The 16,011-nt window shown below is 38.5% G+C and overlaps 1 protein-coding gene across 1 annotated transcript in view; it reads right to left on the reverse strand.

The window, feature by feature from the left end:
* LOC116623158 (dachshund homolog 2) overlaps window positions 1-16,011 on the reverse strand; it is a 259,182-nt gene that overhangs the window by 161,845 nt on the left and 81,326 nt on the right. The window contains exon 2 of the mRNA XM_032390087.1: window positions 10,217-10,375. Within this exon, the coding sequence (XP_032245978.1) occupies window positions 10,217-10,375 (159 nt within the window). The remainder of the gene's footprint in view (window positions 1-10,216; window positions 10,376-16,011) is intronic.

A 16,011-nucleotide genomic window follows, 5' to 3' on the forward strand; every position in this document is an offset into this window, starting at 1 on the left:
TCATTTAAAGTCTTTATTTCCTTGTTGATCTTTTGCTTAGATGATCTATCCATATCAGTGAGGAGGGTGTAAACGTCCACTACTATCATTGTATTGTTGTTGATGTGTTTCTTTGTTTTTGTTATTAATTGGCTTATATAATTTTCTGCTCCCATGTTAGGGTCATAGATATTTACAATTATTAGATCTTCTTGTTGGATAGACCCTTTAAGTATGATATAGTGTCCTTCTTCATCTATTATTATAATCTTTGGTTTAAAATCTAATTTTTCTGATATAAGGATTGCCACCCCAGCTTTCTTTTGGTGTGCATTAGCATGATGAATTGTTTTCCACCCCTCACTTTCAATCTGGAAGTGTCTTTTGGGTCTAAAATGAGTCTCTTGCACACAGCATATCGATGGGCCCTTTTTTTTTTTATCCAATCTGATACCATGTGTCTTTTGATTGGGCATTTACCCTATTTACATTCAGGGTAACTATGGAAAGATTTGAATTTAGTGCCACTGTATTGCCTGTAAGATGACTGTTACTGTGTATTTTCTCTGTTCCTTTCTGGTCTCTGTTACTTTTAGGTTCTCTCGCTTAGAGGACTCCTTTCAATATTTATTGTAGGGCTGGTTTCCTGTTTGCAAATTCCTTTAGTTTTTGTTTGTCCTGGAAGCTTTTTCTCTCCTTCTATTTTCAGTGACAGCCTAGCAAGATATAGTATTCTTGGCTGCATATTTTTCTCATTTAGTGCTCTGAATATATCATGCCAGTCCTTTCTGTCCTGCCAGGTCTCCGTGGATAGGTCTGTTTCCAATCTAATGTTTCTTTTAAAAAAAGAAAAGATTTTATTTATTTGACAGAGAGAGACACAGCAAGAGAGGGAACACAAGCAGGGGGAGTAGGAGAGGTAGAAGCAGGCTTCCCACTGAGCAGAGAGCCCAATGTGGGGCTTGATCCCACACCCTGGGACCATGACCTGAGCAGAAGGAGACACTTAACAACTGAGCCACCCAGGTGCCCCCTCCAATCTAATGTTTCTACCATTGTAGGTTACAGATCTCTTGTCCCGAGCTGCTTTCAGGATTTTCTCTTTGTCTCTGAGACACAAAAGTTTTACTATTAGGTGTTGGGGTGTTGACCTATTTTTATTGATTTTGAGGGGGTTTCTCTGTGCCTCCTGGATTTTGATGCCTGTTTCCTTCCCCAAATTAGGGAAGTTCTCTGCTATAATTTCCTCCAATATACCTTCTGCCCCTCTCTCTCTTTCTTCTTCTTCTGGGATCCCAATTATTCTAATATGGTTTCATCTTATGGTATCACTTATCTCTCGAATTCTGCCCTCGTGATCCAGTAGTTGTTTATCTCTCTTTTTCTCAACTTCTTTATTTTCCATCATTTGGTCTTCTATAGCACTGATTCTCTCTTCTGCCTCATTTATCCTAGCAGTTAGAGCCTCTATTTTTTATTGTACCTTATTAATAGCCTTTTTGATTTTGACTTGGTTAGATTTTAGTTCTTTTATTTCTCCAGAAAGGGTTCCTCTAATGTCTTCCATGCTTTTTTTAAGCCCAGCTAGTATCTTTAGAATCGTCATTCTGAACTCTAGTTCTGACATCTTACTAATGTCTGTATTGATTAAGTCCCTGGCAGTCGGTACTGCTTCTTGTTCTTTTTTTTTTTTTTGAGGTGATTTTTTCCATCTTGTCATTTTGTCCAGAGGAGAATAGATGAATGAGAGAACAAAATGTTAACAGGGTAACAATGACCCCAGAAATATATACACTAAACAAATCAGAAGCGACCTGTAGGTTTTCAATTTCTTCTTTGTGTTCCCTCTTCATGTGTAAAATAGCAGCTTGGTATTCTTTTGGAAGGTCAGTCTAGCAATAGTTATCATTGTGATTCAGAGAGCTGACTCTAGATCCAGAAGGCCTGGGTTGAATTCTAGCTCTGCCACTCAGAAGCAGTGGGACCTGAGTCAAATTATTTCACCTTCTGTGTCTGTTTCCTCATCTGACAACCAAGGAATTCAGAAAGTCTCTCTACATATATATATATATATATATATATACATATATATATATATTTTTTTTTTACTTAGATCTTTAGCTGAGGCTTTATCTTTTTTTTTCATTCTTCTGTCTTGGCATTTCATTTAAGTCCCTGCCTTCTTCTGTGTTAGAAAATGAAGTTATGTTTCCTTCTCCTGAACGTAATGGCCTTATGAAGAAGAGGTCATGTAGTATTAAGGGCCTGGTATATCAAGGAGTGTCTCTGATCTGTGCTGCATGTGCTCTGCTGTTGTGTTTTGGTTGCTCTTTCTTTCAGGCCATTCATCTGCTGAGGCTCTCCTTGCCTGCTGTAGGCAGTGTTTTGTCCCTGACTTGAATATGGTCAGTTTTAACTAGGTGTGTTCTGGTTAGCTTGTGAAATGAGACCTAACACTACCCCACCAGAACTGAGCCCCTGCAAAACTCTCTCATAGGGGAGAGGTGGTATGGGCTGTGGTTTGTGCTGGTCTTTGGGGGAAGGAGCCCTCTGGGCTCGAATGAGGCAAGTGTGACTTGGTAGGGCAGATCCACCAGAGCACAGGGGATGGGACTTTGTGTAAGCAAGTTAGGTAGCCAGTGTTATCACTACACTGCTTCTTACAGGTGGCTCTGTGTTTATGCTGAGAGACTTGGGAGGGAAATGGTGCCAACCAGTTCCTTTGTTCCCAGACAGGTATCTTAATGAATGCTGCCAATCAGGGAACTGCTCAGAGAACAGTGAATAATCTCTCTACAGTGCACCCCAGGTGCTCTTCAGGTCACTGTTTCTATGCTGTCTGGCCCTGGGTCATTTGCCAGTCTTCTCTCTAGGAGCAGAGGAGTGCCCTCCAGGCTCTATCCCAGGCACAGCCCCTGACCTTTCAGACTCCAGGCTTTAAGCCCTGCTGGTTGCAAGAACTCACAAAATTCAGTCCCTCTTTCTTTTCCATGCCAATAGCATGTTTTCCTTGTGTTGTTTCCCTGTATGCTCCACTCTCTTGTGCCCTTCTACAGGACCATGGTTCCCTCACCTCTGCAGCAGCTGTGATCTCTTTCTCCCCTAACCCTCAGCTCTGCACTTCTTACCTTCTTTGATGTGGCCTATTCCTTTTTGTTATGTAGTTTGTTCTGTCAGTTTTCAGGTGATTTCTGGGGTATTTAGGATGATTTGATAGTTATACAGTTGAGTTTGTGGGATGAAGTGAAACTAAGGTTTTGTCATCATCTTCTACGCTCTACATAAGTTCTTTATATTTTTTGGATATTTACGCTTTATTGGGCATATCATTTCCAAATATATTCTTCCATTCAGTAGGTTGCCTTTTGTCTTGTTGATGTTTTTGAGGTGCAAAAGCTTTTTATTTTGATGTAGTCCCAATCATTTATTTTTTTTTATTTCCCTTGACTTAGGAGACACACAGAAAAATGTTACAACTTATGGCAGAGAAATTGCTACCTGTGTTCTCTTCAAAGATTTGTATAGTTTCAGGTCTCACATTTAGTTCTTTAATCCATTTTGAGTTTACTTTTATGCATGGTGTTAGAAAGTGGTCCAATTTCATTCTTTATATGTAGCTGTCCAGTTTTCCCAACACCATTTATTGAAGAGGTTGTCTTCCCCATTGTACATTCTTGCCTTCTTTGTCATTGATTAATTGACCAGACAATCAGGGATTTATTTCTAGTTTTTCTATTCTGGCCCTTTGATCTACATGTCTATTTTTGTTCCAGCACCATTCTATTTTGATTACTACAGCTTTGTAGTGTATCTTGAAACCTGGAATTATGATACCTCCAGCTTTGTTTTCTTTGTCTCATGATTGCTTTGAGTATTTGGTGTCTTCTGTGGTGCCACAAAGATTTTCGTATTATTTGTTCTAGATTTGTGAAAAGTGCTGTTGGTATTTTGATAGAGATTTCATTGAATCTCTAGATTGCTTTGTGTAGCATGGACATCTTAACAGCATTGGTTCTTCTAATCCATGAGCATGGAAAGTCTTTCCAATTGTTTGTGTCAACTTCAATTTCTTTCCTTGGTGTTTTGTGGTTTTCAGAGTACAGGCCCTTTACCTCTTTGGTTAAGTTTATTCCTAGGTATTTTATTCTACTTGGTGCAATTGTAAATGGAATTTTCATTAAATTTCTTTCTGCTTCTTTGTTATTTGTATAAGGAAATGCTATCAATTTCTGGGTTTTATTTTTGTAACCTGCAAATTTACTGAATTAATTTATTACTTCTAGTAGTTTTTTGGTGGAGTCTTTAGGGTTTTCTATGCATAGTATCATGTCATCTGCAAATAATGAAAGTTTTACTTCTTCCTTACTTATTTGGATATTTATTTATTTTTCTTGTCTGATTATTGTGGCTAGGATTTCCAGTACTAAGTTGATAAAAGTGATAAGATTAGACATCCTTTTTTTGTTCCTAATCTTAGAGGAAAAGCTCTCAGTTTTTCTTCATTAAGATGTTACCTGTGGGTTTTTCATATATGGCTTTTAGTATTTTGAGCTATGTTCCCTCTACAATACCACTTTTATTGAGAATTTTTATAATGAACAGATGTTAAATTTTTTCAAAATTTTTTCTGGTGTATTGAAATGATCATATGATTTTTATCCTTAGTTTTGTTGATGTGGTGTATGACATTGATTGATTTGTGAATATTGAACCATCCTTGCATCCCCAGAATAAATCCTACTTGATTGTGCTGAATAATCTTTTTAATGTACTGTTGAATGTAGTTTGCTAGTATTTTGTTGATGAATTTTGCATGTATGCTCACCAAGGATATCTACCTGTAGTTTTATTTTTTTAATGGTGTGTGCCTGGTTTTGGTATCAGGGTAATGCTGGCCTTGTATAATGTATTTGAAAATTTTCCTTCCTCTTCTATTTTTTGGACTAGTTTGAGGAGAATAAGTATTAACTCTTCTTTAAATACTTGGTAGAGTTCACCTCTGAAGCCATCTGGTCCAGGACTTTTTTTATTTGGGGGAGTGTTTTCATTACTGATTTAGTTTCATTACTTGTTATCAGTCTGTTCAGATTTTCTATTTCTTCATGGTTCAATTTTGAAAGATTGAATGTCCTTTTGTTGTTGGATAAAATATAAAAGTCCATTAGATCCAGTTGATTGATGGTGCTTTTCAGTTCAATTATGCTCTTCCTGAATTTCTGTCAATTTAATATATCCATTTCTGAGAGAAGAGTATTGAGGTCTCCAATTATAATAGTGGATTCATCTATTTTCTCTGGCAGTTCTACCAGTTTTTACCTCACATATTTTGACACTCTGTTAATAGGAGCAAACACATTAAGGCTTATTAATGTCTCCTTGGAGAATTGGCCTCTTTATCATTATGTAATACCCCTCTTATTCTTGACAATTTTTCTTGCTCTGAAATCTGCTTTGTCTGAAATTAATATAGCTACTCCTACTTTTGATTAGTGTTAGCACAGTATATATTTCTCCATTCCTTTACTTTGAATTATATCTTTAAATTTAAAATGAATTTCTTATAGACACCAAATAGTTTGATCTTCTTTTGTTATCTGCTCTGACAGTCTTCATTCTTTTATTGTTGATGTTTCATTTTGGTTATTTTACTTGATACATGATTATATAAGAGGTATATTGCAAGTAATGGCCAAAACATCAACATTCTTAGTCACTAGAGTACATGGGGCAATCTATGTCTGTAATTGGTGTATTTAGACCAATCATATTTAAAGTGATTATTAATAATTGGATAATTAGTTATAATATTTATAAGTGTTTTCTATTCATTGCCCCCCCCCTTTTTTTAAATCTTCTCTTCCACTCTTCTTGTATTCTCTGGCATTAACTGACTATTTTATATGATTCTCTTTCCTCTCTTCTCTTAGTATATTAATATTACTTATTTAAAAAAAAATTTAGGTGGTTGCCCTGGAGTTTGCAATATGCATTTACAACTTATAAATTCACTTGCAAATAAGTCTATACCATTTCATGTGTAGTGCAAGTATCTTTTGGCAGAATATTTTCAATTCCTCCCTCTTATCCCTTATAACATTATTGTCATTTATATCACTTGCCAATACATTGTTATTATTATTTTGAATAGAGTATTATTTCTAAGACTGATTAAGAATAAGAAAAAATACATTTACCTTAATTTATTCCTTCTCTAACCTTCTTCCTTTATGTATATTCAAGTTTCTGACCTAAATTATTTTCCTTCTCTCTATAGACCTTCTTTTAATATTTTTTATAGGGCAGATCTCTGGTATGGTAACAAATTCCCTCAACTTTTGTTTGAGAAAGTCTTTATTTCCTTCTTCACTACTAAAAGGAAATTTCACTGCATTCAGAATTCTAAGTTGGTGTTTTTGTTTTTGTTTTTTTTCTTTCAACACTGTAATTATTTCACACCACTCTATTCTTGTTTGCCTGGTTTCTGAAGAAAAGTTCAGTGTAATTCTTACCTTTGTTCCTGTATGGGTGAGGAGCATTTATTTCTCTCTGATTTTTTATTTTTTTTAAAGATTTATTTATGTATTTGAGAGAGAGAGAGAGAGAGAGAGAGAGAGCATGGGGGGGGGGTCAAAGGGAGAAGCAGAATCCTCGCTGAGAAGGGAGCCTGATGTGGGACTCGATCCCAGGACTCCAGGGTCATGACCTGAGCCAAAGGCAGTCGTTTAACCAACTGAGCTACCCAGGTGCCCCACTCTCTGATTTTTTAAAAAGATTTTCTCTTTGTTTTTGATTTTGTAGTTTGAGTATAATAGGCATAGGTGTAGATTTTTTTTAATATTTATTCTTCTTAGTAATCTCTGAGCTTCCTGAATCTTTTGTTTGGTGTATCTCAATTTGAGAAAATTTTCATTCATTGTTACTTTAAATATTTCTTCTGTTCCTTTTCCTCATTCTTGTTATTTTGGTATCCCCATTACATTTATTCTACACTTTTTGTAATTGTTGCACAATTCTTCAATATTCTGTTCTTGTTTTTTTTTTTTTTTTTTTCCCAATCTTTTTTTTTTCACTTTTCTTCCATTCTGGAAAGTTTCTATTGACATACTTCAATATGTGACTCATGAAAGTGCAAAAGTGATGGGAAAGAGCAGTCTGGAGCCCTGGTGACGCCCCCTCTTCAAGAGTGAGTGTGGGAGGGGGCGGGGGCTGGAGTGTTGAGGGGGCAGCTTTAGGACACCTCTGCTTAGTCGGCATGGTTAGAGATGAAGAGGACTCGCTGGCTGCAGCCCCGGCCTGACTACATGGGGTGTACTTTGATTGGCAGGTGAGGCTGTCGTCCAGGGTTCACTTGATGTGCTCCTCCTGGGCAGCCTTCAGGTTCTCCTTCTTTCCGCCCTAGGCCTTCAGGGCAGAAGCTTGCAGGGCTCAGCCACAGGAGAAGGTCAGGGCCCATGGCTTCAGCAGGGGGCACTTGTTGATGGCATTGAGGTTGATGGACGCCGCCTCCTCCTGGGAAGGTGATCCAGTGACTTAGCTGACTTTGTCTGGTCTACTGATGAGCCCATCAAAGCTATTCATTTTGTTGAAGTGTTTTTGATTTCTAGCATTTACTTTTGTTTCTTAAAATTTTCATCTCTCTGCTTATATTTCCCATGTATTTTTTATTCAAGTATAATTAACATACAGTGTTAATATTCCCATGTATTCTTGTATGTTTTCCATTTTCTTAGTATACTAATTATAGTTATTTTAAATTCCCATCTGATAATTCTAAAAGACATGTTATATCTAATTCTGGTTGTGATGCTTGCTTTATATCTTTAGACTATGTTTTTTGCCTTTTTCATGCCTTGTAATTTTTGTTTTAAAGCCAGAAATGGTGCATTGGCTAAAAGGAACTCAGGTAAACAGGGTTTTAGTAAGAAGCTTTACTTTTATCTTACCAGGAGTTAGGTTATATTTACTATTTGCTGTAGCTGTTGTATTAGTGATGGTAATTTCTTGTCCCCCTGTTATCTTTAGTGTATCCTAAAGAATCCAAATTCAATTGGGTCTGAGGACTTCAGTTTTCTCAGTTGTAGTCCGCTATTCTTATACAGAGCCTTATTGTGGTGGTGGTAAAATGTGTAAGGAGGAGAAATATATGATTAGATTTCAGTCTCTTAATGAGCCTGTGTCCTTGGGCTGTGACTTTCACAAGTGATTTTTAGCTTTTTTCCCTCTTACATGAGAAAGGAAGGCTAGAGGGAGCTAGAGTTGAGTATTTCTTTTTCCCCACAGGAAATGTTAAAAAGGCTGGGGAAGTATTTCCCTTACCTCACAGCAATGATTACAGGGTGCTGGATTTTAATATATCCTTTCCCCCACATCAGTTAGGCTCTGGTAAAACAAAGTAGTTTAACTCTGGTAAAGTAGTTTCCTTCAAGGGTAGGCTTTTGTTAAGGAAAACAGAACACTCTGGGCATATATTGAAATGGGTACTTTTCTTGTCCCAGAAACATGAAGGGAATTTTCTCAGGTCTTCATCCTGAGAACCTGAAGGTGCTCCTGGAGTTGACTCATGAAAGTGCAGAGATGCACTAAGAATTGGCCTCTGGGTTTTTTTTTTTTTTTTTTCATGAATAATTAAGAATTTATTTTAAATTATTATGAAATATTCATTATTTTTTGCATTTTTATTATGTTATGTTAATCACCACACATTACATCATTAGTTTTTGATGTAGTGTTCCATGATTCATTGTTTGAGTATAACACTCAGTGCTCCATTCAATATGTGCCCTCTTTAATACCCAACACCAGGCTAAGCCATCCCCCCATTCCCTTCCCCTCTAGAACCCTCAGTTTGTTTCTCAGAGTCATAGTCTCTCATGGTTCATCTCCCCCTTCATTTTTCCCTTCCTACTATCTTCTTCTTTTTTTAACATATAATGTATTATTTGTTTCAGAGGTACAGGTCTGTGATTCAAAAGTCTTACACTGTGGTGAGCACTGTGAATTGTGTAAGGCCTCTAGGGTTTTTTATCTCTCAAGCTGAGTCCACACTGAGTCTCCAGTAATTTAAATGTTTCTACCAGACTCTAGCTGTGGCTTCTGCTCCCTATAAGCTCTGACTCTCTTTATCTGCCTATCTCTCCAGTTTTGGGGATAGCTCTGCCCTGTGAATTCAATCTCTGATGGATTTAAAAGAGTTGTTGATTTTGCTTTGAGGAGGAGTGACAACTTCTGAACTCTTTACATGTCAGACCAGAAGCCAGAAATCTTCCAAGTTCTCCTGCTTTATGAAATAAGTCTACCTTAATCAGTCCTTTTTTGATTTCTCATAACATAGTATTTATAACTCTCTTGGCATTTATTTATTTACCATTGTTTAACATTCCATTTTTTATGGGACCCTTCACATTTGAGTTTATAATATCTTTAAAATAAGACACCATAACTTATTTTGTATGCTTAATAACTGATGAATTTCATTTAAAACATCATATTAAAATATCTCAGAATCCCTCTGTTCTGTTGTTTTAATCCTAAGGCTTAGTGAGAGAATGAAAATTTCAGGGAAAGAAATAATAGAAGTTTTCTCTCAGATTCCTGCTTACAAGAAAAGTAGGATTAAAAAAAAGAAAAGTAGGATTTTAGTCAAGTAGTGTATATAAGACACACTTTCCTGCAGAAAGACTCTGAGTTTTTGAAGTTCTTAAAAACATCATCTAAACCTGAATTTGTATACATTAGATGAAGTTTGATTACTGAGTAATAGTAATACTTATAATTTATACGGTACTTACTATATGGAAGTCATTAACAGCTTTTTTTTTTTTTTTTTATTCTTAGCACTCACAATAACCTTACTTAATAGGTATATTTTTATTCCTACTTTGTAGTTGTGGACACTAAGACTTGGAAAAGTTAGGTGAGTTCTCCAAGGTCAGACAGTAATATGGAATTCAAAAGATGTGGATTTCAAACCCAAGTTTTTGTGACTATAAACAACTTTCTTAACTACTCTACTACATGGCCTCCCATGTATCTCTACTCTGCTACATGCCTTCTCAATCTATATTTACTCTATAAAACCTATACTTTTAAATGAATCCCTCTCAATCTACCCTTATGACTTCAAATTGTTAAACCTTATGGAAGAAAAATACACTAGCCTTGCTCGCCCACAGTATCCAGTGGGTCTTGTGTGGTATTTTTCTCAACACACCAAGTTTTGAAAGGACAGTATACATACTATTGGTCAGTAAATGGTTCTGCTGCAGTGGATTGAGGGTAGGAGCACCCCCAAGGCCTGGCTGGCTAGCCAAGGCTGCATGAGCAAGTCCATGTTGGGGTCCAGGTGCAGCAAGAGAAGATTGCATCTTATCCTTATCCCAGGAGGATTCACTTCCACCTGAAAAACATTCATATGAACAGATTGCAATTTGGCAACTTTCCATGAGAAGGCTTTTTGAAAATTCTCTTTCAGGGGTGAAATGATTAAACTTACTTCTTAAAAAATTATTATTGAACATAGGTAACTCATTTTATAATGGTTTCAAAAACTTTCAATAGCCTTGGATTTAAGCTGCGTCTGAGAAAACTAAACAACTCTAATGATATAGTTATAGGTAGTCTAAACAAATCAGGAATCATAATGAATAGTTTTTGAAAGCACTAACTTGTTGAAGACCATTAACTGACCACTACTGCCTCCCATTCTGGCAGCACCAATGTGCTGCCCTGTTCGCTAACAAAGGAACAAAGACACTGGCTGAGGGCAGCAAACCTTGGTGCTGGCTTTTTGCTGTGATTTACCATAAACTCCGAACAACTGCATGGTCATGCAGCTGCCTTACTGGGACAAACCAGCAAATGACAAAAGTGCAGTGACCCTCCCCTAGAAGATCACTGCAGGTTTGCACCATGTGGGTCCCTAAACTTTAGAGTTTTGAAACCCAGTTGCGTGCCTGAGATAAAACACAGGAGTACTATGCCACCTGGCAGGCAGACAACTCAGACATAGATAAGGTGAAGACAAGGATCTGATGGAAGCTGGGAACACAAGAGGGGTGATTATTCACTCTTCTGTGAGGGCTTCCTGAAGTGTGATGGGTTCAAACTCCCTGCTCCAGGGAGGAGAGAGGGGAACAAAGACATTCCCCTCCCCTGCACCTCAGCACAGACCAACTTCAGTGAACAACACAGTGCCCTGCAGTGGAGATTGGAGCTGCTTACTTTAAGCCCCGCCCCCCATGCCCTACAAGTGTATGTCTACTAGGACAGATTGGCCTGAAAATCAACCCAACAGGCCCCTTCCCCAGAAGACCAGCACAAACCCCTCACACACACCAAGTCTACTGATCATAGAGTGCTGCAAAGCTTCAGTTATAAGGGAAATAGAATTTAGCTTCTTTCCTTGGATCTAGCTTCTTTTAACAAGCAGACTAAACACACCTAGTTAAAACTTGCCACACAGTGGACAAGGTCCAAACACCTCCCATTACAGGCAAGGGGAAACTCTGCAGAGGACTTACCTGAGGATAGGAGCAACCAAAACACAACCACAAAGTGCATATAAGACCTTCACCCTATTTTTGGAACTCTTCTTAATATAGCCATTACTCTCAGGAGCACGAAAATAACAAGCTTTCCTAACAATCACACACACACACACACACAAAACCGTGACCTAGACAAAATAACAAGATGTAGGAATTCACCCTTAAAGAAAGAACAGGAAGAAGTAATGGCCAAGAATTTAATCAATACAGATATTAGATATATGAAACAGATGTTAAAACAACAATTATAGGGATAGTAGCTGGGCATGAAAAAAAAAGCACAGAGGACACTAAAGAATCCCTTGCTGCAGAGATTTTTAAAAAACCTAAAAACTAGTCAGGCCAAAATTAAAAATTCTATAACTGAGAGGCAAACCCGACTGGATGCCATGACAATAAGGATGGAGGAAGCAGAGAAATGAATCACTGATTTTTAGAAGATAAAATGATGGAAAATAACGAAGCTTAAAAGAAGAGGGAAGGAAAGGTATTGGATCACAAATGTAGATTTAGAGTGGGCAGAAGATATGAAAAGACACTTCTCTGAAGAAGACATCCAAATGGCTAACAGACACATGAACAAATGTTCATCATCATTAGCCATCAGGGAAATCCAAATCAAAAGCACACTGAGATACCACCTTACACCAGTTAGAATGGCAAAAATGGACAGGGAAAGAAACAACAAATGTTGGAGAGGTTGTGGAGAAAGGGGAACCCTCTTACACTGTTGGTGGGAATGCAAGTTGGTACAGCCACTTTGGAAAACAGTGTGGATGTTCCTCAAAAATTTAAAAATAGAGCTACCCTATGACCCAGCAATTGCACTCCTGGGTATTTACCCCGAAGACACAGATGTAGTGAAAAGAAGGGCCATATGCACCGCAATGTTCATGGCAGCAATGTCCGCAATAGCCAAACTGTGGAAAGAGTGAGATGCCCTTCAACAGATGAATGGATCAAGAAGATGTGGTCCATATATACAATGGAATATTACTCAGCCATCAGAAAAGATGAATACCCAACTTTTACATCAACATGGATGGGACTAGAGGAGATTATGCTAAGTGAAATAAGTCAAGCAGAGAAAGTCAATCATCATATGGTTTCACTTATTTGTGGAACATAAGGAATAACATGGAGGACATTAAGAGAAGGAAGGGAAAAATGGGGGGGGGGACGGGAGGGAGAGATGAACCATGAGAGACTATGGACCTGAGAAACAAACAGGGTTTTAGAGGGGAGGGGGGAGGGGAGATTGGTTAGCCCAGTGATGGGCATTAAGGAGGGCATGTACTGCATGGAGCACTGGGTGTTATACGAAAACAATGGATCCTGGATCACTACATCAAAAACTAATGATGTATTGTATGGTGACTAACATAACATAATAAAATTTAAAAAAAAATAAATAAAAAATAAATATTAAGTGTATGAAGTGAAAAATTGCCAATAAATAAATAAATAAATAAAGACTATGCTGGGTTACTCCTATGTTAACAAGTAGGGGAAATAAGGAAGAACCAGCAAAGGTGGCTGAGTAGGAGCAGTGATGAGGAGAACCAAGAGGAACTGATGCCTTAGAAACAAGTGAAGAGGGGCGCCTGGGTGGCTTAGTCGTTGAGCATCTGCCTTCGGCTCGGGTCATGATCCCAGGTCCTGGGATCGAGCCCTGCATCTGGCTCCCTGCTCGGTGGGAAGCCTGCTTCTCCTCCCTCTCCCACTCCCCCTGCTTGTGTTCCCTCTCTCGCTGTGTCTCTCTCTGTCAAATAAATAAATAAAAATCTAAAAAAAAAAAAAATGTAGATTTAGGAAACTCAGCAACTTCTTAATGCATAATAACATTCATATCATAAGAGTTCCAGAAGAAGAGAAAGAAAAAGGGGCAAAAGTTTTATTTGAGCAAATTATAGATGAAATTTTGCCTAATCTGGGGAAGGAAACAGACAGCAAAATCCAAGAAGCACAGAGAACTCCCACTAAATTCAACAGAAGCCAACCATCACCAAGACATGTCATAGTCAAATACACAAAATACACAGGAAAGGAAAGAATGCTGAAAGCAACAAGGGAAGAAAAGTCCTTAACATACAAGGGAGACAGATCAGTTTTGCAACAAATCTGTCCACAGAAACATGGCAGGCTAGAAGAGAAATGCATGATATATTTAATGTGCTGAATGGGAAGATATGCAGCCAAGAATACTTTATCCAGCAAGCCTGTCATTCAGAATAGAAGGAGAGATAAAGTGTTTCCCAGACAAACGAAAAGTAAAGGAGTTTATGAGTACTAAATGAGCCCTTCAAGAAACATTGAAGGGGTCTCATTGAGTGGGGAAAAAAGACCAAGAGCAACAAAGAATAGAAAGGAACAGAGAACATCACCAAAAACACCAACTATACAGGTAAAACAATGGCACTAAATTCATATCAACAATCACTCTGAATGTAGATGGACTAAATGCTCCAATCAAAAGACACAGGGCATCAAAATGGATTAAAAAAACAGAACCATCTATATGCTGCTTATAAGAGACTCATTTTAGACCTAAGACACCTGCAGAGTGAAAGTTAGGGAATGGAGAGTTCAGATAGGAGAGGGAAGTAATATGGCAGAGTAGTAGGGAGACCCTGGGCTTGCCTCCTCCCACAGATACAGCTAGATCAACATCAAATTATTTTGAACAACTAGGATATCAATCTGAGGATTAAGAAAACATTTTGCACAAATGGAGGGAGAGAGAGAATGGGCAGATGCAAGGTTCAGAGACATGAATTGGGAGAGAGGAAAAACCATGGTGCTGCAGAGGGGATGGAGCCCTTTTTTGGGGGGGAGAGAAGTCAGGAAGAGAGGGAGAGAGTGGGAGAGAGAGCAGGGCATAGGGCTCATGAAAGACACTGTGGTGTGGGGATCCCCTGGGTCACAGTGAAAGAGAATGTTCCCCTTCCTGAAGTACATTTGGAAGAGGGTATATTGCTTCTCCAAGGACAAAAGACCTATCCAGTGCCATCGAGCAAGTGTTCAACAGCAGGGGACAAAGGCATACTCAAAGGGCAGATAATCTGTTTGCAGCTTTTCACTATGTTTCACAACAGACTCCAGGGACCTGCACAGCAATGCAATTGCTTTTCTGGGACAGAATGGTGTCAGGTGCATGTTGTGAGCCTCTTACAGGGGAGGGGAGTGGGTCTGTACCTTGCCAAGTCTTTAAGATTTGGAATTTTGAATCCCAGCCACCAACCAGAGATAAAACGCAGAACTGTGGCACCGGGCAAGCCAACGGCCCAGGCACAGACAGGTTGAGGGCAGGGATCTGACAAAAGCCTGGGGCATAGGAGGGAAGATTGTTTGCTGTCTGCGAGGGCCTCCTGAGCAGTGGTGGCCCCAAGTTCCCCTCCCTGGAGGTGAGTGCAGGTTGACAAGATCTTCCACCCCCACCCCCTCAATCAGGCCAACAGTGTGGTCAGACTTCATAGAAAAGAAAACAGCACCCCCAGTGGAGGCTGTAGTCACATATGCCAAACCATGCCCCCCGTGCCTGGCAGGGGCATCTTTACTAGGGCAGGTCTAACTGTAAGCCAGAGCAGCAAGCCTCTCCCCCAGAAGACAAACGCAGGGCACCCACATGTACCAAGTCTACTGATCATAGAGTGCTCCAAAGCATCAGCTTCAGTTATGGTAGACATAAGACCAGACTTTTTATTTTTAATTCTTTTTAATTCTTTTTATTTTTTTATTTTTAAAATATTTTAATTTAATTTTTTTCTTTTTTCTCTTTGGAATCAGGCTTATAGATTTTTTGTTCATTTGTTGGTTTGTTTGTTTAAGCCTCTCCTTTTGGAATAAGATTCTTTTTCTTCCCTCTTCTTGTGTCTTTGTTTTTCTTTGGAATCAGGCTTATAGTTTTTTGTTTGTTTGCTTTTTTTTTCCCCTTCCCTTTTCACTTTTCTTGGATCAGGCTTTTTTTTTTAAGGCTTGTATTAACAAACAAATCAAAGCACCCCTAGTTAAAAGTCCAAACACTCCCCACTGCAAGCAAGGAGGAATTATGCAGAGGACCGAACCTGTAGGAAAGAGCAGCCAAAACACAAAAGCAGAGTACACACAGCATGCACCAGAAACACTTCCTGAAGTGCCAGGACTGAACAGTGTATGACCCCTTATTAATATAGTATTACTCTCAGGAGCATGAAACAACAAGCTTTCATAATACACAAAAGACAGAAACCTAGACATGATGACAAATGGAGGAATTCTCCCCAAAAGAAAGATCAACAAGAAATCACAACCAGGGACTTGCTCAAAACAGTTATAAGCAATATACCTGAACAAGAATTTAGAACAACCATCAAAACAATACTAGCTGGGCTTGAAAACAGCATAGAGATACAAGAGAAACCCAAGATTCAGGGATTAAAAAACCTGATATCTAGTCAAGGCTGAAATAAAATGCTATAACTGAGATGGAAAACCAACTAGATATAAT

Source organism: Phoca vitulina, unplaced genomic scaffold (genome assembly GCF_004348235.1).
Source record: "Phoca vitulina isolate PV1807 unplaced genomic scaffold, GSC_HSeal_1.0 scaffold57, whole genome shotgun sequence".
NCBI classification, from domain to species: domain Eukaryota; kingdom Metazoa; phylum Chordata; class Mammalia; order Carnivora; family Phocidae; genus Phoca; species Phoca vitulina.